Raw genomic sequence first — 23,389 nt, 5'->3', positions numbered from 1 at the left:
GGAGCAGTGGTGACTTGACTGCATCTTAGACAGAGAGTAAGCACGTCTTAATTTGAATGTCAGTTGCATGTGCATTTTTGAATTGGGCCAATTTTCTGGAGTATTGTTTTAGTTGACTTTTAAAGCAGGTAATAAATCTGCTTCTGTTCACGAAAAGGGGAGCGGGTTACGAGGAGAAGGCAGAAGAATGGGGTTAAGAAGGAAAAATAGATCAGACACGATGCAATGGTGGTGCATCTTGTTCGGCCAAATGGTTTAACTTCTCCTTTGTCTTATGATCTTACGGCCTTGGTTCCTGGTCCCATGTTCTTTTACTCTCTAGGAGTGCTATAATGAAGTCTGCTTCCTTGCACCAAATTCATCTCCATCGTACTTGGGTTACCCTCTACGACCAAGGTCCTCCTTCACCTGCTGTAGGTCCCTTCACTATCCATTAGGCCATTGGAGACCCTGGAGGCTGCAGATGCTGGAATCTTGAGCAAAGAGCAAACTGCTGAACTCAGCGGATCATAAGTGCTGGGAGCAGGGGATTTGAGTATAGGAGCAGGGAGGTTCTGCTGCAGTTGTACAGGGCATTGGTGAGACCACACCTGGAGTATTGCGTATAATTTTGGTCTCCTAATCTTAGGAAAGACATTCTTGCCATAGAGGGAGTACAGAGAAGGTTCACCAGATTGATTCCTGGGATGGCAGGACTTTCATACGAAGAAAGACTGGATAGACTCGGCTTGTACTCGCTGGAATTAGAAGATTGAGGGGGGATCTTATAGAAACTTACAAAATTCTTATGGGGTTGGACAGGCTAGATGCAGGAAGATTGTTCCTGATGATGGGGAAGTCCAGAACAAGGGGTCACAGTTTAAGGATAAGGGGGAAGTCTTTTAGGACCGAGATGAGAACGTTTTTTTTCACACAGAGAGTGGTGAATCTGTGGAATTCTCTGCCACAGAAGGTAGTTGAGGCCAGTTCATTGGCTATATTTAAGAGGGAGTTAGATGTGGCCCTTGTGGCTAAAGGGATTAGGGGGTATGGAGAGAAGGCAGGTACGGGATACTGAGTTGGATGATCAGCCATGATCATATTGAATGGCGGTGCAGGCTCGAAGGGCCGAATGGCCTACTCTTGCACCTATTTTCTATGTTTCTATGTTTCTAATTCGGCCTTTCAGTCCATCAAGTCTACCCAGCCATTCAATCATGATTGATCTTTTCTCCCCTCTCAACCCCATTCTCCTGCCTTCTCCTCATAGCCCGTGACACCCGTACTAATCCAGAATCTATTAAACTCTGCTTTAAAATATCCATTGACTTGGCCTCCACTGCTGTCTGCGGCAATGAATTCCACAGATTCACCACCTGCGGACTAAAGAAACTGCTCCTCATCTCCTTCCCAAACGTATGTCATTTTATTCTGCGGCTCTGGCCTTGGGTATTGGACTCACCTGATTCTCCCGCTACATCTCCACGTCCACTCTACCCAGGCATTTCACTATTCATTAATTCAGGCAACATCTATGGAAGGAATGGACAGACTCTTTTGTGTTGTGACCGTTGTCCTCCAGAAGCAGCTGAGGTAAGTCAGAGAGCAAGGTTTCAATTGCAAAAAGGCAAACATGTAAATGCTCACAGCTAGTTGTCATGCTCTTAATTGTTTTATTGACAGTGACAAAAAAAGATAAAAGGATTTGCATTAGCTAAAGCATACTTCACATCCTCAGAACATCCCAGAAATTTGTACAGATCTACAGGTGTATAGTAGAGAGCTTAGCGACTGGTTGCATAATGGCCTGGTTCGGCAACTCAAATGTTCAGGAATGAAAGAAACTACAGAGAATGGTAGATGCTGCCCAGTCCATCACGGGCACTGATCTTCCCACCACTGAAGCGATCTACACGAGGTGCTGCTTCAAAAAGGCAGCCAATATCATCAGAGACCCACACCACTCTGGCCACATTCTTATCTCACTGCCCACCACTGGGAGCTTGAAAATTGTGACCACCAGGTTCAAGACCAGCTTCTTCCAAGCAACCATGAGGCTACTGAATACTGTGCAACAATAACTGCAGCAACTATGATGTGCAGGAAGGAACTGCAGATGCTGGCTTACACTGAAGAAAGACACAAAATGCTGGAGTAACTGCAGGCAGCATTTCTGGAGAAAAAGAAAAGGTGACGCTTTGGGTTGGAGGGGTTCCAATAGTAGCCACTAGAATCTGACGGATTGCAAAGCACCTGGGATGTCCTGAGGCCATGACGGTCACAAAACAAACTTTGATTCTTTCAGTCTGAAGCAGGGCTCCAGTCTGAAGAAGGGCCCCAGTCTGAAGAAGGGCCCCAGTCTGAAGAAGGGCCCCAGTCTGAAGAAGGGCCCCAGTCTGTAGAAGGGCCCCAGTCTGTAGAAGGGCCCCAGTCTGAAGCAGGGCCCCAGTCTGTAGAAAGGCCCCAGTCTGTAGAAGGGCCCCAGTCTGTAGAAGGGCCCCAGTCTGAAGCAGGGCCCCAGTCTGTAGAAGGGCCCCAGTCTGTAGAAGGGCCCCAGTCTGAAGCAGGGCCCCAGTCTGAAGAAGGGCCCCAGTCTGAAGAAGGGTCCCAGTCTGAAGAAGGGCCCCAGTCTGAAGAAGGGCCCCAATCTGAAGAAGGACCCCAACCTGAAACATCACCTATTATTTGTCTCCATAGATGTTGCCTGACCCATTGAGTTACTCCAGCATTTTGTGTCTAGCTACAGCAACTAAGATCTTCTATGGATTGTGTCTTTGGTTCCACCACAGACTTTGGTTTTGGCCATTTGTGGTTACCAAGCATCATGGTCATTAAGTATTTTTGATCACATATTATCTGTATGCTGTTGTGATAATGTGCTTGTTAAGCTGCAATTAGTGGGAATTTCCTTGTTCCGTTATCAGTACTTATGACAATTAAATTTCTCTTGACCCTTGACTCTCGAAAAGCATGAACAATGAAACACAGATGTTGTTGCTTTGCAGGTGAACCCATTCAGGCCCAGCTAGATGCAGCGGGAGGCTCATGACAAGTTATATCATATCATATATATACAGCCGGAAACAGGCCTTTTCGGCCCACCATGTCCGTGCCGCCCAGCGATCCCCGTACATTAACGTTGCTGGTTCATTGTTGACTCCGGCAGCATTGATGGAGCGATGAGCATCAGATGGATCACGAAGGCTCCCAGCTCTTTCTTTGAATAGTGGCATGGGGGCATGAAGATCAATCAAAGGATGGCACTCCTTACAATGCCAGATGAGTTCAATACTGTCTCATCCCAAACACAACCCATCCGTTTGCCACTTGGTGCCTGGAATCAGATAAACAACAGCCTAGCCATCAAACAACTCCCCAATAGACAGCACACACTTTAAATTTGGCATCATGGCTGGCACGAATACAATGGGCTGAATGGCCTGTTCCTGAGCTGTATTATTCTGCGCTCTATGTTCAGATCTCTGTAGGGGTGGTGCAGCGGTAGAGTTGCTGCCTTACAGCGCCAGAAACCTGGGTTCAATCCTGACTACAGTTGCTTGTCTGTACGTTTGTACATTCTCCCCATGACCTCATGGGTTTTCTCCGGGTGCTCCGGTTTCCACCCACACACCAAAGATGTACAGGTTGTAGGTTAATTGGCTTTGATAAAAATTGTAAATTGTGCCTATTGTGTGTAGGATAGTGTTAATATGCTGGGATCACTGGTCAGCGCAGGCTCGGTGGGCCGAAGGGCCTGTTTTCGCACTCTATCTCTAAATTAAACTAAACAACATTTACCCAAGGTTTTAAATCTCTGCAGCTCCAAATGATTGGGAGATTAAATAAAAACCTACTCTCCGCCCACTAAACCTAGAGGGTCACGTATGATGGTTCTTTGTTAGATTAGGATTTTCTTTTCTTTTGCTCTTGTCCACTTTATATAATTTTCTGAAACTAAACAGGAAATCCTGAAAGCACTCAGCAGACCAGGCAACATCTGCAGAGAGAGAAACCTTAGTCATTGTCTCGACGGCAGTTAACATATTTACAGTTAGTTGTCTAGGCAGGAGGTCAGCTTGACTAATATGGACCATGGAGGCTTCTTGAGATTCGCCAAAAACAAAGTAAACCATAAAAATGCAGATGCTGGAAACCTGAAATAAAATCAGATGCTGCTGGAAATTCTAAGCAGGTCAGACAGCATCTGTGGAGAAAGAAACAAGTAACAGTTCAGACCAAAGACCATCTAAAGAAAGATCTTCAACCTGATATGTCAACTCTGTTTCCATCTCCAAAGATGCTGCCTGACCTGTGAATGTTTTCAGATTTTTAAAAAAAAATTACAAGAAATTATAAAGTGGACAAGAACCTAAACTAACTTAAAGAACCCTCATTCATGACCCTCTGTAGGTTGGAGTACGCAGAGAGAGAGAGATCTAAAACATTTGGGTAAGTGAGTTCAGTGAGTTCAGGGTTCAGTGAGTTCAGGGTTCAGTGAGTTAAAGGTACAGTGCTTTTTAGTAAAGGTACAGTTTAAAGGATTAAGAGGGATTTGATTTAATTTGGGGGTAAGACATGTCAGGTGAGATCGGCCCCGTGGAATGCTCATCCTGCAACATGTGGGAGATCAGGGATATTGTCGGTGTCCCTGATGACTACGTGTGCAGGAAGTGTGTCCAGCTGCAGCTCCTGGCAAACCGCATTGAACGGTTGGAGCTGCGGTTGGACTCATTCTGGAGCATCCACGATGCTGAGAAGGTCGTGAATAGCACGTATAGTGAGTTGGCCACACCACAGGTAAAAGATAAGCGGACAGAAAGGAAACGGGTGGCCACTAGCCAGCGTAGCAGTAGGCAGGTTGTGCAGGAGTCCCCTGTGGTCATCTCCCTCCTAAACAGATATGCCATTTTGGATACTGTTGGGGGAGATGGCTCATCAGGGGAAGGCAGCAGCAGCCAAGTTCATGGCACCGTGGGTGGCTCTGCGGCAAAAGAGGGGAGGAAAAGAGTGGAAGGGCTATAGTAATAGGGGATTCAATTGTAAGGGGAATAGATAGGCGTTTCTGCGGCCGCAAACGAGACTCCAGGATGGTATGTTGCCTCCCTGGTGCAAGGGTCAGGGATATCTCTGAGCGGCTGCAGGACATTCTGGAGGGGGAGGGTGAGCAGCCAGTTGTCGTGGTGCACGTTGGCACCAACGATTTAGGTAAAAAACGGGATGAGGTCCTACAACGTGAATTTAGAGAGCTAGGAGATAAACTTAAAAGTAGGACCTCAAAGGTAATAATCTCTGGATTACTACCAGTGCCACGTGCTAGTCAGAGTAGGAATAGGAGGATATTTCAGATTAATACGTGGCTTGAAAAATGGTGCAAGGGGGAGGGATTCAAATTTTTAGGACATTGGAACCAGTTCTGGGAGAGGTGGGACCAGTACAAACAGGACGGTCTGCACCTGAGCTGGAATGGAACCAATGTCCTAGGGGGAGTGTTTGCTAGTGCTGTCGGGGAGGATTTAAACTAATGTGGCAGGGGGATGGGAGCAGGAGCAGAGAGACAGAGGGGTGTAAAATGAGGGTAGAAGCAACAGGTAGCAAGGTGAAAAGTAAAAGTGGTAGGCAGACAAATACAGGGCAAAACATTCAGCTCAACATCCAGGGCTATTCTATATTCAGGCGGGATAGACAGAAAGGAAAAGGAGGTGGGGTAGCGTTACTGGTTAGAGAGGAGATTAAAGCAGTGGAAAGGAAGGATATTAGCTTGGAGGAAGTGGAATCGATATGGGTAGAGCTGCGAAACACTAAGGGGCAGAAAACGCTAGTGGGAGTTGTGTACAGGCCACCTAACAGCAGTAGTGAGGTTGGGGATGGCATCAAGCAGGAAATTAGAAATGCGTGCACTAAAGGTGCAGCAGTTATAATGGGTGACTTCAATCTACATATAGATTGGGTGAACCAAACTGGCAGGGGTGCTGAGGAAGAGGATTTCTTGGAATGTTTGAGAGATGGTTTTCTAAACCAACATGTCGAGGAACCAACGAGAGAACAGGCCATTCTAGACGGGGTATTGAGTAATGAGGAAGGGTTAGTTAGCAGTCTTGTTGTGCGAGGCCCCTTGGGCAAGAGTGATCATAATATGGTAGAGTTCTTCATTAGGATGGAGAGTGACAAAGTCGATACAGAAACAAGTGTTCTGAACTTAAAGAAAGGTAACTTTGAGGGTATGAGGCGTGAATTGTCCAAGATAGACTGGCGATTGATGCTGAAAGGGTTGACGGTGGACATGCAATGGAAGGCATTTAAAGGTCGCATGGATGAACTACAACAAGGGCTTAATTAGGAAAGGGAAAATAGACTATGAGGGAAAACTGGCAAGGAACATAAAAACAGACTGCAAAAGCTTTTATAGATATGTCAAGAGAAAAAGATTAGTTAAGGCAAATGTAGGTCCCTTGCAGTCGGAAACAGGTGAATTGATCATAGGGAACAAGGAGATGGCAGACCAATTGAACAAATACTTTGGTTCTGTCTTCACTAAGGAAGACATAAACCGTCTGCCGGAAATAGCGGGGGACCGGGGGTCTAATGAGATGGAGGAACTGAGGGAAATCCAGGTTAGTCGGGAAGTGGTGTTAGGTAAATTAAATGGATTAAAGGCAGATAAATCCCCAGGGCCAGATAGGCTGCATCCCAGAGTGCTTAAGGAAGTAGCCTCAGAAATAGTGGATGCATTAGTGATAATTTTTCAAAACTCTTTAGATTCTGGAGTAGTTCCTGAGGACTGGAGGGTAGCTAATGTAACCCCACTTTTTAAAAAGGGAGGGAGAGAGAAAACGGGGAATTATAGACCAGTTAGCCTAACATCGGTAGTGGGGAAAATGCTAGAGTCAGTTATTAAAGATGTGATAGCATCACATTTGGAAAGTGGTGAAATCATCGGACAAAGTCAGCATGGATTTACCAAAGGCAAATCATGTCTGACGAATCTTATAGAATTTTTCGAGGATGTAACTAGTAGAGTGGATAAGGGAGAACCAGTCGATGGGTTATATCTTGTCTTTCAGAAGGCCTTCGACAAGGTCCCACATAGGAGATTGGTGTACAAACTTAAAGCACACGGTATTGAGGGTTCAGTGTTGAGGTGGATAGAAAATTGGTTGGCGGACAGGAAGCAAAGAGTAGGAATAAACGGGTCCTTTTCGGAATGGCAGGCAGTGACTAGTGGGGTACCGCAAGGCTCAGTGCTGGGACCCCAGTTATTTACAGTGTATATTAATGATTTGGACGAGGGAATTGAATGCAACATCTTTAAGTTTGCGGATGACATGAAGCTGGGTGGCAGTGTTAGCTGCGAGGAGGATGCTAGGAGGCTGCAGAGTGACTTGGATAGATTAGGCGAGTGGGCAAATGCATGGCAGATGCAATATAATGTGGATAAATGTGAGGTTATCCACTTTGGCGGCAAGAACAGGAAAGCAAAGTATTACCTGAATGGTGACCGATTGGGAGAAGGGGAGATGCAACGTGACCTGGGTGTCATGGTGCACCAGTCATTGAAAGCAAGCATGCAGGTGCAGCAGGCAGTGAAGAAAGCGAATGGTATGTTGGCATTCATAGCAAGAGGATTTGAGTTTAGGAGCAGGGAGGTTCTGCTACAGTTGTACAGGGCCTTGGTGAGACCGCACCTGGGGTATTGTGTGCAGTTTTGGTCTCCTAACCTGAGGAAAGACGTTCTTGCCTTAGAGGGAGTACAGAGAAGGTTCACCAGATTGATCCCTGGGATGGCGGTACTTTCATATGAGGAAAGACTGGATAGACTGGGCTTGTACTCGCTGGAATTTAGAAGACTGAATTTAGAAGATCTTATTGAAACATATAAAATTCTTAAGGGGTTGGAGATGCTAGATGCGGGAAGATTGTTCCCGATGTTGGGGGAGTCCAGAACCAGGGGTCACGGCTTAAGGATAAGGGGGAAGTCTTTTAGGACCGAGATGAGAAAACATTTCTTCACACAGAGAGTGGTGAGTCTGTGGAATTCTCTGCCACAGAAGGTAGTTGAGGCCAGTTCATTGGCTATATTTAAGAGGGAGTTAGATGTGGCCCTTTTTGCTAAAGGGATCAGGGGGTATGGAGAGAAGGCAGGTACAGGCTACTGAGCTGGATGATCAGCCATGATCATATTGAATGGTGGTGCGGGCTCGAAGGGCCGAATGGCCTACTCCTGCACCTATTTTCTATGTTTCCATGTTTCTATGTGATCCGAACATAGAACAGCGGAGCACAGGAACAGGCCTTTCGGCCCACGATGTCTGTGCCGGCCATAATGCCAATCTAAATTGTTTATATTTTGGCAGGTGGCCTCTATTCCTCCATTGCCCACCTGTTCATATGGGGGGGAAGACATTTTTACGCAGAGATTGGTGATGATCTGGAATTACTGGGGTGGTGGAAGCAGACTCGATCTAGGCTTTTCAAATGGAAAGTGGATGGGAACTGAAAGAATCGATCGGCAAGGTTCTGGGGAGGAAGCTGTGAAAAGGCCTCTCTGCTGGGAGCTGAGAGGGACATAAAGTCACTGAGCAGTAGGTACTGCCTCACAGCGCCAGAGACCCGGGTTCCATCCTGACTACGGGCGCTGTCTATACGGAGTTTGCACGTTCTCCCCCTGACCTGCGTGGGTTTTTTCCAAGATCTTAGTTTTCCTCCAAGACTCCAAATATGTACAGATTTGTAGGTTAGTTGGCTTGGTATAATTGTAAAACAATTGTCCCTAGTGTATGTGTGTAGGATAGTGTTAGTGTGCAGGGATCGGTGGGCCGACACCCTGTTTCCTCGCTGTATCTCTAAGCTAAACTAAATTAAGCTAAACAGTCCAGTGTAGAACTGACCCTTCGGCCCACAACATGATGCTAAGTTAAACTAATCCCCTGCCTTCACATGATCCATATCCCTCCATTCCCTACATGTGTCAATCTGAAAGCCTCTGAAGTGGCCTTGCCCTATCTGCTTCCACCACCACCCTGGTAGGGCGTTCCACACCCACCACTCTCTTTATAAAAAGCCTGCCCCTCACATCTCCTTTAAACTTTACCTTTCCCACCCTGGTTCTGACTGTCTACCATATTTATGCCTTTATCGACATCCACGCATGGTGCATGGAGCATGGTGCATGGAGCATGGTGCATGGGGCATGGTGCATGGTGCATGGTGCATGGGGCATGGTGCATGGAGCATGGAGCATGGAGCATGGAGCACGGAGCACGGAGCATGGTGCATGGGCATGGTGCACGGGGCATGGTGCATGGTGCGTGGTGCACGGGGCATGGTGCATGGTGCATGGTGCATGGTGCATGGTGCCTGGTGCATGGTGCATGGTGAATGGTGCGTGGTGCGTGGTGCATGTGGCATGGTGCATGGTGCATGGTGCATGGGCATGGTGCATGGAGCATGGTGCATGGTGCATGGTGCGTGGTGCGTGGTGCATGGTGCATGGTGCATGGTGCATGGGGCATGGTGCATGGGGCATGGGGCATGGGGCATGGGGCATGGGCATGGTGCATGGTGCATGGTGCATGGGGCATGGGGCATGGGGCATGGGGCATGGGGCATGGGGCATGGGGCATGGGGCATGGGGCATGGGGCATGGGGCATGGGGCATGGGGCATGGTGCATGGTGCATGGGGCATGGGGCATGGGGCATGATGCATGTTGGAGAAAGAGGACAGAACATAAACCATTTGGCTCAGAGCCACATTGGCTCATGGTTGCTTATGTCACCCAGTCACATCTTCCAAACTCGGAAACAAACAAGCATCTTGCTGGTCAGCTTTGATAGATTGAGATAGAAAGATACAGTATGGAAACAGGCCCTTCGGCCCACCGGGTCCGTGCCAATCATTGACCACCCATTCACACGAAACGTGAATTAATTCATCAGGATTAATTAAATAATCCCATGAATCACATCTTATTCTCCCCACATTCTCATCAGATTCTACCACACACGTAACACACTGGGGGCAATTTGTAGAGACCAGAAAACCACACGGTCACAGGCAGACCATGCAAACTCCACACAGAAAATAGCGCGAGGACAGGATCGAACCCTGGTCTCTGGTTCTGTGAAGCAGTGGCTCTCCCAGCTGTGGCACTGTGCCGGTAGTGACTCTCCCAGCTGTGGCACTGTGCCAGTAGTGGTTCTCCCAGCTGTGGCACTGTGCCAGTAGTGGCTCTCCCAGCTGTGGCACTGTGCCAGTAGTGGCTCTCCCAGCTGTGGCACTGTGCCAGTAGTGGCTCTCCCAGCTGTGGCACTGTGCCAGTAGTGGCTCTCCCAGCTGTGGCACTGTGCCAGTAGTGGCTCTCCCAGCTGTGGCACTGTGCCAGTAGTGGCTCTCCAGCTGTGGCACTGTGCCGGCCACAGTGTAAATCAGCTATAGGGAGGGACTTCCATGATCTAGACCCAGTGAGTTTGAGGAAATGGCGTTATGTTTCCAGGTCAGGATGGTGTGTGACTTGCAGGGATCCTACAGGCAATGGTTCTCTCGTCTGCCTCTTGCCTTTGTCCTTCATGCTGGTAGATCTCACGGCTTTGTGACGAGCTTTTGGAGTAGTCTGGGTGAGCAAACACTGTGAACCAGGGATGGTGGGAGTGGTGGTTGGAGCGTTGCTTAGCCTTGGATGGTGTCAAGCTTCTTGAGGGTTAAACGCAAAGTGCTGGAGTAACTCGGAGGGTCAGGCAGCATCTCAGGAGGACATGGATAGGTGACGTTTCACAGAGTGCTGGAGTAACTCAGCGGGTCAGGCAGCATCTCAGGAGGACATGGATAGGTGACGTTTTGGGTCACGTCCCTTCTTGGTACTCCCAAGGGTTGTTGGGTGGGGAGGAGAGTATTGTATCACAGTCCTGCCTTGTGCTCGGTAGGCAAGGGATTGAATTAGAGATATAAAGCTGTCAACCAATGAACAATTTGCAGGGATTGCGGGTTTGGGAAGCTAGACAAGTGAATGTCAGAAGCATGTTTGGCATTGGTCACTAATTTAGGGCCACTTCACATAAGCGCATATAAAAACAAGATGGAAGCTATTTGAAACTGGGAGGTTGCTGAAGTTTCTTCTTGGTGTTGAGCTTGTAGATGGTCTGGTAGCCATCATCCCAGGCATAGAGTTGCCGCTCCCGCGGGTTGTAGTGGATCATGGAGTGCTTGCCGTAACGCTTGGGAAAGTAGAGGGTGGGGAGGTCGGCACTGGTCACCATATCGGCAACGTCGTAAAGGCACTGGATGTGGGACCGACCGCCTTGGTGGGTGTTGTAGACCACGTAGAGGGTCCCGCAGAACATGAAGGCTGCCTCGGCCCCCTTGCTGGAACAGGAGGTGTCCCAGGTGTGCTCCACTGCCAGGTTGCTCAGGTCCACCTTGGTGAGCATGATGGTGCCATCACCGTTGTTCTCCGGCTCGGCGTGGATGGCCCAGAGGCCGAGCTCGTCCAGCGCCAGGTCGATGAAGGTGTGGGGCGTGAGCTGGTACGCAGGGATCTGCCCGGCCCCCTGCAGGAGCATGCGGTCAATCGCAGTCCCATTCCGCAGGTCGTACTTGATGATCTGGTTGGGCGTGCCGTTAGAGTGGAAGTAGAGGAAGCCATTGTGGACCACGTGCCCTGTCCCTTGCCAAGCCAGTGGCAGCATAACCTTCTTGGGTGCCTGCCTCCCCGTGCTCTCCATGAAGGCCTTGATGCCGGCAAACTCCATGAACGAGTCGCCACTCGTCCCACTGAAGAAATAGATCTTGTGGAAGTCCCGCACTGGGTCCTTTATCCAGGAGCCCTGGGTCTCGCCCGCCTTCTTCACGATCTTCAGAGACCTGAAGCTGGTGAGCATGCTGTCACAATCTGCAGGGAGCGTGGGCAGAGGGGATAACAGAAAACACTATAACTTTTCTTGATAATAAGATTAGAGGGGGGACCTCATTGAAACTTACCATTCAGTGAAAGGCCTGGATAGAGTGGATGTGGAGAGGATGTTTCCACTAGTGGGAGAGTCTAGAGGCCATAGTCTCAGAATAAAAGGACGTACCTTTAGAAAGATGAGGAGGAACTTCTTTAGTCAGAGGGTGGTGAACCTGTGGAATTATATCATATATCATATATATACAGCCGGAAACAGACCTTTTCGGCCCACCAAGTCCGTGCCGCCCAGCGATCCCCATACATTAACACTATCCTACACCCACTAGGGACAATTTTTACATTTACCCAGCCAATTAACCTACATACCTGTACGTCTTTGGAGTGTGGGAGGAAACCGAAGATCTCGGAGAAAACCCACGCAGGTCACGGGGAGAACGTACAAACTCCTTACAGTACAGCACCCGTAGTCAGGATCGAACCTGAGTCTCCGGCGCTGCATTCGCTGTAAAACAGCAACTCTACCGCTGCGCTACCATGCCGCCCTGAAGGCTGTGGAAGCCAAGTCAGTGGATATTTGGCGATCTTTTCACTCAGAGAATAGTCTGAACAGGAACAATCTGCCAAAGGAAGCTATAAAAGTGGATATAATTACGACTTTCAGACTTTGTAGAGATTCATGGACAGGAAAGGGTTAATGCAGACCAATGGGACTGGTCAATAGGTCAACGTGGTCAACATGGACACGGTGGGCCGAAGGGCCTTATTCCAGCTGTGAAGCTCTATGATTCTAAATGGTGCAAGGTTTTAAAACCAGCATAACAGCTGGATTGATGCCCCATGGGTAAAGTCTTTTCGTGTTTCGTTTGACCTCACAGCACATTGGGTTAGTGGGCGAACCAGTTCCAGGAACTGCAATTTAATCCAGCTGTTAGCACAAGCTGGGGCCGTTCTGAGTGCTCCACCACTGTTGGGAATTGAAAGTGGATTAACAGAAGGATTAATATTTGCCTGCATAACTGTACGAGTTGAAACTCCCAGCTGTGTACAAATCCAAAGATGAAACATGTCCAACTTGCTTTCCAAGCAGAACACAAAATGTAGGAGGTTCTCAATGAGTCAGGCAGTGCCTGGGGAGGGAAATGGACAGATGATCTTTCGGGTGTGAACTTTCTTCTGATTGATGGAGAAGGGGGGAGAAAATTGGTAAAAAATGACACAAAGTGCTGGAGTAACACAGCGGAATAGCCTGATCTCTGGATCTCTGGGGAACAGGCATGTGGTAGGTTGATAAAGGGGGTTTTGATTGTCAGATGGGTGAAGTTAGTGACAAAGCCTGGGAGTGAAAAGGAGACAAAAGAGTATCAGACAAGGAAGTGAAATGTGAAGCCAGAAGAGGGAATGGGTGGAAGGGGACAGGTGGAGGTGAAAGAGGGGAGTGAAAAGGGAAATAGAAACATAGAAACATGGAAAATAGGTGCAGGAGTAGGCCATTCGGCCCTTCGAGTCTGCACCGCCATTCAATATTATCATGGCTGATCATCCAACTCAGTATCCTGTACCTGCCTTCTCTCCATACCCCCTGATCCCTTTAGCCACAAAGGCCACATCTAACTCCCTCTTAAATATAGCCAATGAACTGGCCTCAACTACCTTCTGTGGCAGAGAATTCCACAGATTCACCACTCTGTGTGAAAAAAAATGTTCTCATCTCGGTCCTAAAAGACTTCCCCCTTATCCTTAAACTGTGACCCCTTGTTCTGGAAAATGGGAGACTTGGAGATGTGAGATGAGCTTACAAAGGAGGGGAAAGGAGTAGGAGTGGTAGGAGATGGTGGAAAGATGAGACATGATAATGATTGAGCCATCCACAGTGTACAGATACACAATAAAGGGAACAACATTTAGTGCAAGGTAAATCCAGTAAAGTCCGATTAAAGATAGTCCAGGGATCACCAGTGAGGTAAATGGTGCCTCAGGGCCACTTTCTAGTTGTTGTAGGATGGTTCAGATGCCTGATATCCGCTGGGCAGAAACTGTCCCTAAATCTGGAGGTGTGCACTTCCACACTTCTGTACCTCTTGCCTGATGGAAGAGGGGAGATGAGGGAGTGACTGGGGTGAGACTGGTCCTTGATTGTGCTGCTGGCCTTGCCGAGGCAGCGTGAGGTGTAGATGGGATGAGACTGGTCCTTGATTGTGCTGCTGGCCTTGCCGAGGCAGCGTGAGGTGTAGATGGGATGAGACTGGTCCTTGATTGTGCTGCTGGCCTTGCCGAGGCAGCGTGAGGTGTAGATGGGATGAGACTGGTCCTTGATTGTGCTGCTGGCCTTGCCGAGGCAGCGTGAGGTGTAGATGGGATGAGACTGGTCCTTGATTATGCTGCTGGCCTTGTCAATGCTACTTAAGACAGACCGAGGTAAGGAGATGCTGGAGGAGGGATATCAACCCTGTCAAGGTTTGTAGATGGATGGATCCCCATTGGTACAGGTAGGGGATGGAGGGAGGGGGAAAGATTTGTCACTGGTCCAAACGGTTGCTTCACTGTGACAAGAAAACAATCCTGATCAGACTAATTAAGACTAAGTTGTAATTGTCATGTTTACCAAGCTACAGTTAAAAGCTTTGCTTTGCATGCTATTTAATCAGATCAGATAACACTACACATAAATATATATTCACAAAATGCTGGAGTAACTCAGCGGGTCAGGCAGCATCTCAGGAGAGAAGGAATGGGCGACGTTTCGGGTCGAGACCCTTCTGAAGGACAGATCATCTGATGGGAAGGAAACATTTACCAAATCCCAACATATTTCCTCATCTGCAATGTCTCCGTCCAGATCAAATGCCAATGGATGGCCCGGTGGCGCACGGTGGCACAGCGCGGTGGCACAGCGTGGTGGCGCAGCGCGGTGGCGCAGCGCGGTGGCGCACGGTGGTGCACGGTGGCACAGCGCGGTGGCGCAGCGCGGTGGCGCACGGTGGCGCACGGTGGCACAGCGCGGTGGCACAGCGCGGTGGCACAGCGCGGTGGCGCAGCGCGGTGGCGCACGGTGGCACAGCGCGGTGGCACAGCGCGGTGGCGCACGGTGGCGCACGGTGGCACAGCGCGGTGGCACAGCGCGGTGGCACAGCGCGGTGGCGCAGCGCGGTGGCGCACGGTGGCACAGCGCGGTGGCACAGCGCGGTGGCGCACGGTGGCACAGCGCGGTGGCACAGCGCGGTGGCACAGCGCGGTGGCACAGCGGTAGAGCTGCTGCCTTACAGATCCAGCGCTGTATCCTGATTATGGATGTTGTCTGTACAGTGTTTGTACGTTCTCCCCATAACCTGCATGGGATTTCTCCGAGATCTTCGGCTTCCTCCCACACTCCAAGACGTACAGGTTTTTTAGGTTAATTGTCTTGGTATGAATATAAAATTGTCCCCAGTGTGTGGGGTAGTGTTAGTATGTGGGGATCACTGGTCAGTGTGGACTCGGTGGGCTTGTTTCTGCGCTGTATCTCTAAACTAAACTAAACTAAACTAAACTTAATCAAATGACTCTCAACATTGGCACTAGACAAGTTCCCAGACCACTGGTGCTTTGTTAGGTTGCAACACACGATTACAGCCAAGGGAAACTGGATCATGCAACTAGTGTGAACGGGCGATCAATGATCGGCGTGGACTCGGTCTGTTTCCATGCTCCATCTCAAAACTAAACAGTGTTAAGACAGCAACAAAACAGGAAGAAACCCCAGCAACATCTTCTGTGGAAACCAAGGACCAGGGACAGATGCTTTGACACTCTCTCAACTCGTTGTCAGATAGTGGACAGTTTCCTTGAGGGAAAGTTATCTCGATGGGGGAAATGGAGGAGCACATCTCACCTGAAGTCATGCGGAACTTAGCTCTCCTCTTCTCTTCCTGTTGGATTTGCGCCTCAGCCAGCTTGCCATCGATCTCCACACACGGTGGTGTAGGCTGCTGAGACTCCAGGTAGTCGATGTCCTTCTCCATCCTCTCGATCCTGAATCCCATAACTTCCATCTCATTCTTGAACTCGGTTTTGTAAATGCTTAATCCTTCCAAGCGGAACATGATTTCTTTCCGGAAGTCTCTGAACTCCCTGACATACTTGTTCATGTCTTGGTTGCATTTCTCCAGCCTGTCCTGTGGATTAAAGAGAATTCATGAGGCAATGCCTTTAGTTGTGACTAGCCATGTGAAACATCAAATGATCCTACAAGCTTACAAGGGGTGTGATGCTGAAGCTCTGTTAGGTGCAGGTCAGGCTGCATTTGGAGTATTCTGAGCAATCCTGGGCGCCATATTTGAGGAAGGTTGTGCTGGCGCTGGGTCCAGAGGACATTTACTAGAATGGTCCCAGGAATAAGTGGGTTAACATATGATGAGCGTTTGTCAGCACTGGGCCTGTACTCGCTGGAGGTTAGAAGGATGAGGGGGGGAACTCATTGAAACTTAACAAATAGTGAAAGGCCTGGATAGAGTGGATGTGGAGAGGATGTTTCCACTAGAGGGAGAGTCTGAGACCAGAGGTCATATCCTCCGAATTAAAGGACGTTCCTTTAGGAAGGTGATGAGGAGGAATTTCTTTAGTCAGAGGGTGGTGAATCTGTGGAAGTCATTGCCCCAGACGGCTGTGGAGGACGTAAATGCATAATTTTAAGGCAGAGATACGTAGATTCTTGATTAGTGCGGGTGTCAGTGGTTACAGGGCGAAGGCAGGAGAATGGGGTTGAGGGGAAAGATAGACCAGCCATGATTGAATGGCAGAGGAGGTCTGATGGGCTGAATGGCCTACTTCTGTTCCTATCACTTATGGACATGAACTTATTCTGCACAACAGTTGTATTGTCATCAGAGATAGCCCGAAGCGACTTCACCCAAAATATGGAGAGTAGCTATGTTGGTCATTGAGTCACATGGCAAGGGAACAGACGCTTCCAACCACCGTGAACATGCCGATCAACTTGGAACACTGGGCTCATCCCAATTGCCTGCATTTGGCCTTATCCTCTGAACACTTGTCTAAATATCTGTCCAAATGTCTTGTCAAAGTTGTAATTGTGTCCACTTTTATAGCTTCCTTGGGCTGCTCATTCCAGATACGGACTACTCTCTGTTTGAAAAGGTTGCCCCTGATGACCCTCAATTACAGGAAGGATGTGGGGGCTTTGGTTGACAACTCTTCCTGGATTAGAGGGTATGAGCTATAAGGAGAGGTGGGACAAACCTGTATTGTTTTTTCTGGTGTCGATGGCTCAGGGGAGACTTGAATGAAGTATATAAACTAATGAGAAGCAGAGACAGGGTAGATCTTTCTCTCAGGGTGGAAAGTGAAAGACTATGGGGCATAGGTTTAACATGAGAGGGTCAAGGTTTAACATGGAGTGGTGGGTGATTGGAACATGCTGCCGGGGATAGTGGTGGAAGCAGACACAATAGTATTGTCCTCATTGGTGACCCTCTGACTATCCTTGATCGGACTTTGCTGGCTTTACCTTGCACTGAACGTTATTCCCTTATCATGTATCTGTACACTGTAAATGGTTCGGTGGTAATCATGTGTTGTCTCTCCGTAGACTGGCTAGCAGGCAACAAAAAGCTTTTCAATGTACCTCGGTACACGTGACAATAAACTAGATGGAACTGATCTTTGGTCTTTGCAGATAAGGAAGGATATTTGGCCATTCCCTCCATAGATGCAGCCTGACCCACCGAGTCCCTCCAGCACTTTGTGTTTGGTTCCTGATTTCAGATCTGCAGTTTCTTGTGACTATCTTTGGATTCACTTTGGATAAAAGGCGCATGGATGTGCAGGGATATGGATGATGTGCAGGCAGAGGAGATTAGTTTTAGTTGATATCACATCTGGTGCGGACATTGTGGGCCGATTAACCTGTCCCTGTGCTGCACTGTTCTATGTACACATCACATTCCATAATCATCTTTAACTTCTTGATCTTCTGCAGTCATGGTAAGTGCTGAGTGCGAGCAACTGGTTTGCACAGCAGTATGTTTGTGTAGTGGTCAAATTACTCCAAGGATAGTTTGCACTCTGGTCTGTTTAAGCAGGGTCCAGACCCCACCAGAGCAACATGGGGAATTCAATTTTGAGCTTTTAAATGAATCTGGAATTTCAATAATAACATTGCGGTCTCAGTAACTGTGTCCATGAAACTGTTGGATTGCAGTAAAAACTCATCTGGTTCACTAATGTTCTTCAGGGAAGGAAGTAAGGCGAGACTGTAAACATTGCCACTGCCAGCGACGATCACATGCTGGGAACAAATGGGAATGAAGGAAAGTAACCCTTTCTCGGTTAGAAACTTGATCAAAACAACTGCCAGGTGCGAAGAAATGAATCATTGATTCACCAGTGAAAAACAAAGTGCAGGAAGAACTCAACGGGGCAGGCAGCATCTGTGGGTGGGGTGGGCATTTCGGGTCGGGACCCTTTTTGAGTCTTCCGTCGACCCAATACTTCACCTGTCTGTTTCTCTCCACAGAAGCTGCCTGATCCATTGAGTTTCTCCAGCAGTTTGTGTTTTGCTCAAGTTTACAACAAACTTTCTTTAGTTCCTGACCTGAAACATCGTCTGCCTATTCCCTCCACAGATGCTGCCTGGCCAACTGAGGAATTGGAAGTACTCCCTTGAGTTTTAAAGAATGAGAGGTGATCTCATTGAAAGCTATATAATTCTCACAGAGCTGGACAGGAGAGATGTGGGGCTGATGTTTTGTCCCTCTGGTTGGGGTGTCCACACCAATAATCACAATCACAAATTCAGAAACCAAGCCATTCAGGAAAAGGATAAGAAGTATTCTTTTCATCCAGTGAAACTTTGAAATTCTCTTTCTCGGAAACCTGTGGAGGCTCAGCCACGAGAAAATCAAAGACAGAGACCAACAAATTTATGGATATTAAGGGCAAGGGGGATAAATTCACTGAAAATACTAGTCAGAATCCTACAAAATGATGGAGCAGGTGAGCCGTCTCTATGTTTCATCTTCTTACATTGTCAGGTGCTTGTAAAAGATGCCATAATACTACTTTGAAGACAAGTTGTGGCCATTAACCCTGATGTTTATATCAACACTTATTCCTCAACTAATGTTATCCGGTTGTTGTCACACAGCTCTTTATGGGATCCTACTCTGCCCAGATTGGCTGCAGCATTCACCTTTGGGTTGAGAATAAAATGCTTTCCTTGTGTGTTGATGAATAAATGAATAAAGAGTGTCTCTGCCAAGATTGGCATTTGTTGCCCAATGCTTGATGTCAACTGTGAATGGTCAGTGGTACAGTTAATCGTAAACCAGTATTGATGGAGAACTTTGGGGAACATGATCAAGGGTGGCATAGTGGTAGAGTTGCTGCTCACAGCACTTACAGTGCCTGAGACCCGGGTTCGATCCCGACTACGTGCTGTCTGTACGGAGTTTGTACGTTCTCCCCGTGACCACGTGGGCTTTCTACGAGATCTTCGGTTTCCTCCCACACTCCAAAGACGTACAGGTTTGTAGGTTAATTGGCTTGGATTTATATTCTTGGTAATAAATGTAAATTGTCCTCGGTGAGTGTAGAATAGTGTTAATGTGCAGGGATTGCTGGTTGGCACAGTATCGGTGGGCCGAAGGGCCTGTTTCCGTGCTGTATCTCTAAACTGAACTAAACTAAACCTGATTCTTCCAAGCATTGGCTATTCAGTTTAGTTTAGTTTAGTTTGGTTTAGTTTAGAGATACAGCATGGGTTTGTGGACTGGTGCCAGCGGAACTGCCTCCGGAACTACGCAGGGAAAACCAGGGAGATGGTGGTAGATTTCCACAGGCGCAGCCAGGTCCCCCCGACACCAGTGAACATCCAGGGAATGGACATCGAGAGGATGGATTCTAATAAGTACCTGGGTGTCTACCTCAACAATAAACTGGACTGGACTGAAAACACCGATGCGCTATACAGAAAGGGCCAGAGCAGACTTTATCTGCTGAGGAGACTCAGGTCCTTTGGAGTGCAGCGGGCACTCCTAAGGACCTTCTACGACACTGTGGTTGCATCGGCCATCTTCTATGGAGTGGTCTGCTGGAGCAGCAGCATCTCAGCGGCAGAAGGGAAGAGACTCGACAAGTTGGTCAGGAAGGCCAGCTGTGTCCTGGATTGCCCCTTGACTCAGTGCAGGTGGTGGGAGAGAGGAGGATGATGGCAAAACTAACATCGCTGCTAGACAACGACTCCCACCCCATGCAGGACAATGTCACTGCACTGAGTAGCTCCTTCAGTGCCAGACTCCTTCACCCCAAGTGCGTGAAGGAGAGATATAGGAGGTCCTTCCTTCCCGCTGCTGTGAGACTGCACAACCAGCACTGCTCCCAGCGGACGAGTCAACAGTAACAGCTAAGGAGTACACAGTAAACTGATGACAATCTATCCCTGTCTTTACTTTTATTTATAATGAATGATCGCTTGCTCTCCACTTTGCTGCTGTAACACTGTAAATTTCCCTGGTGTGGGACAAATAAAGGAATATTTTATTATTATTATTATTATTACACTAGGGATAATTTTACATTTATACCACCTACAAACCTGTACGTCTTTGGAGTGTGGGAGGAAAGCAAAGATCTCAGAGAAAACCCACACAGGGAGAACGTACAAACTCCGTACAGACTAACACCTGGAGTCAGGATCGAACCTGGGTCTCTGGCGCTGTGAGGCAGTAATTCTACTGCTGTGTCATTGTATCACCACCATTCATCCAACCATGCCCCTTCCCCGATTATTCCCATATATTTCCCCTTCCCTACAACCAAAAAAGTTCTCTATGAAAATCTTGTTATTGGACCCAGTACATTGTTGCAGTCATAAAGAAAGCTCGTCAACGCCTCAACGTCCTCAGAGAAGTCAGGAGATTCCGTATGTTGTTGAACATTTCATTGAAATTCTGCAGGTGTACGGTAGAGAACGTACTGACTTTTAGCATCATGGTCTGGTTCGGCAACTCGAGCGCTCAGAAACAAAAGCTACGGGGAGAGTGGTAAATATTGCCCGGTCCATCACGCACACTGACCTCCCACTATTGAAAGGATCTGTAGGAAGTACTACCTCAAGAATTGGTATCTATACTGCATGTCGTTGTAGATATCCTTTTATAAAAAGGGTATCAAGGTATTGGAGAGTTCTAGACATAGTCCAGTCCATCGCATGTACTGACCTCCTCACCATCAAAAGGATCTACAGACCGTTGTGCCTCAAAAAGGCATCCAATATCATCAGAGACCCCCACCACTCTGCCCACGCTCCCACCACTACCATCGTATAATCAGAGACCCACACCACACTGCCCATGCTCCCACCACTACCATCATATCATCAGAGACCCCCACCACACTGCCCATGCTCCCACCACTACCATCATATCATCAGAGACCCACACCACACTGCCCACGCTCCCACCACTACCATCAGGAAGCAGGTACAGGAGATTGAGAACTGTGCATTCAGGTTCAAGAATATCTACCTTCTAGCAACCATCAGACTCTTAATGAATGAATAGGTTTATTGGCCAAGTATGTGCACATACAAAGAATGTGCCTTGGTGCTCCGCTCGCAAGTAACAACACGAACATACAGTAAACAATTAAGAATAAAGCATAAAATATTAAAACATGAAGAATACACATTACGGTTTAAACACGTGAGTGAAATAAAACAGAGCAAAAAGAGACCACAGACTTTTGGTTATTGAGTAGAGCTACTACTCACGGATAAAAACACAACACAACACTGACCACAACCTCTCTCAGCAACTATGATCTACAATAGACTTTGTGTTGGTTGCACGACATACTTTGGTTTTGCCCCATTACAGTCTGGTTTCCTCGTATTACTGATAATCAATTTATTGTACTATTGATTATTGTATATTGTATCTGGTATTGGATTCACAGTTCTGTAAAGTTGCAGCAAGTAATAATTTCATTGTTACATTGCCAGAACATATGACAGGGAAAAACTCCTGACTCTTGAAACTGTTCCACCATCTAATCAGACAGTAACGCCCAAATTACCAAAGGTCGATGTAAGAGAATGCTTCTTCATCTTCCTTCTGGTTTGGAAGCCAATGGTTATGATCCTGTGTCCTCTGCTTGGTAAACCTTCATCACCAGCTTGATGAAAATCCCTTTAAAATAAATCTCCCCCCCCCCCCTCCTGCTTTGCCTGGAATGAGAAATGCTATTGCTGCTGTGAAATATCACGATTAAGCAGAAGAAAGTCGCAAACGCCAAATGAAAGAGCACCGCGCAACAAGGAATACCTTTCTTATTTCAGCCTCTGTTCCAAGACACAGGTCACTCACCTCAAGGAGCATGATGCGCCTCTCAATATATTGCATCAGTAATGCATCTTGAGTCATGCGTTGGTCTTGTCCAAACACTTGAGTTAGAAGCAGCAATATCAACAGCCTTGGAGATACCATGATTGGGACCTTCTCCCAGAGACACACGAGAATATAATGAAGTGCCAGCCCCTGCTGTTTGTTTAGGTTGAGGATTCTTAGTTTTCGCTTGACTTGCACGCAGCCAAGTTGCAGAACTTTGACATTTGTGCAGGAAATACAAAACAGCAAATGGATTTACAAGGTTCAGTTTCCCAGATGCTGAAAGCCAGTGCTGGATGACTTAAGCAGACTGACCTCCCCTGTTCTGTGTGAACCGTGCATTTGTTCATAGAGTCAAAGCTTTCTTTCACCACACCATAATTGTTTCCATGTGCCTGGGAATGACTCATGCAGACCCCAAACTGGCCAAATAAAACAGCAAAAGCCACAAAAAAAGAAATAAAGGTATCTTAATTACACTGCAGGGACACGGACTAAACCAACACTGCCTCTATAATGGGGCGAAACCCATGGAAAATGGTTAAAATTACCCACATTAAACAACACAATCTATTATTCAATCAACTCCTGCTAATTGCTTTGAAACATTCTCCTGTTTACTATTGTGGTCAACAGGGGGAACACTTTGTGAAGACTCCTCAAGGCTGTGTTCCCTAGTGTGTGTATGGTGTACGTGTGTATGTGTATATGTGTGTGTTGGTGTGTGTGTTGGTGTGTGCGCATGAGTGTGTTTATGTGTGTGCGTGCATGTGTATATGTGTGTGTTTGTGTGTATGTATGTATGTATGCATGTATGTATGCATGCATGCATGCATGTATGTATGTATGTATGTATGTATGTGTGTATGTATGTATGTATGTATGTATGTATGTATGTATGTATGTATGTATGTATGTATGTATGTATGTATGTATGTATGTATGTATGTATGTATGTATGTATGTATGTATGTATGTATGTATGTATGTATGTATGTATGTATGTATGTGCATTAAGAGGTGACCTAATTGAGATTTTTAAGAAGTTTAAAGAAGAGGAAGGTGAGGTGGTGCACCTGAGCCCACAGTATGGGTGAGCTGGTCTTAATGTTTGAGGCAGGCCATTT

The 23,389-nt window shown here is 47.5% G+C and overlaps 1 protein-coding gene across 1 annotated transcript; it reads right to left on the bottom strand.

The window, feature by feature from the left end:
* Positions 1-11,056: 11,056 nt before the first annotated feature.
* olfml1 (olfactomedin-like 1) lies at positions 11,057-22,361 on the bottom strand. The gene is made up of 3 exons (XM_078414888.1): positions 22,242-22,361; positions 15,749-16,031; positions 11,057-11,862 (listed from the first exon to the last, which is right to left on the bottom strand). The coding sequence occupies exons 1-3, from the start codon at positions 22,359-22,361 to the stop codon at positions 11,057-11,059; spliced, it is 1,209 nt and encodes a 402-aa protein (XP_078271014.1).
* Between the last annotated feature and the right edge of the window lie 1,028 nt (positions 22,362-23,389).

The sequence above is a fragment of the Rhinoraja longicauda genome, chromosome 18 (assembly GCF_053455715.1).
Source record: "Rhinoraja longicauda isolate Sanriku21f chromosome 18, sRhiLon1.1, whole genome shotgun sequence".
Lineage (NCBI taxonomy): Eukaryota > Metazoa > Chordata > Chondrichthyes > Rajiformes > Arhynchobatidae > Rhinoraja > Rhinoraja longicauda.
The sequence above is the reverse complement of the archived record's forward strand: the minus strand, read 5'-3'. Positions and strand labels throughout refer to the sequence as shown.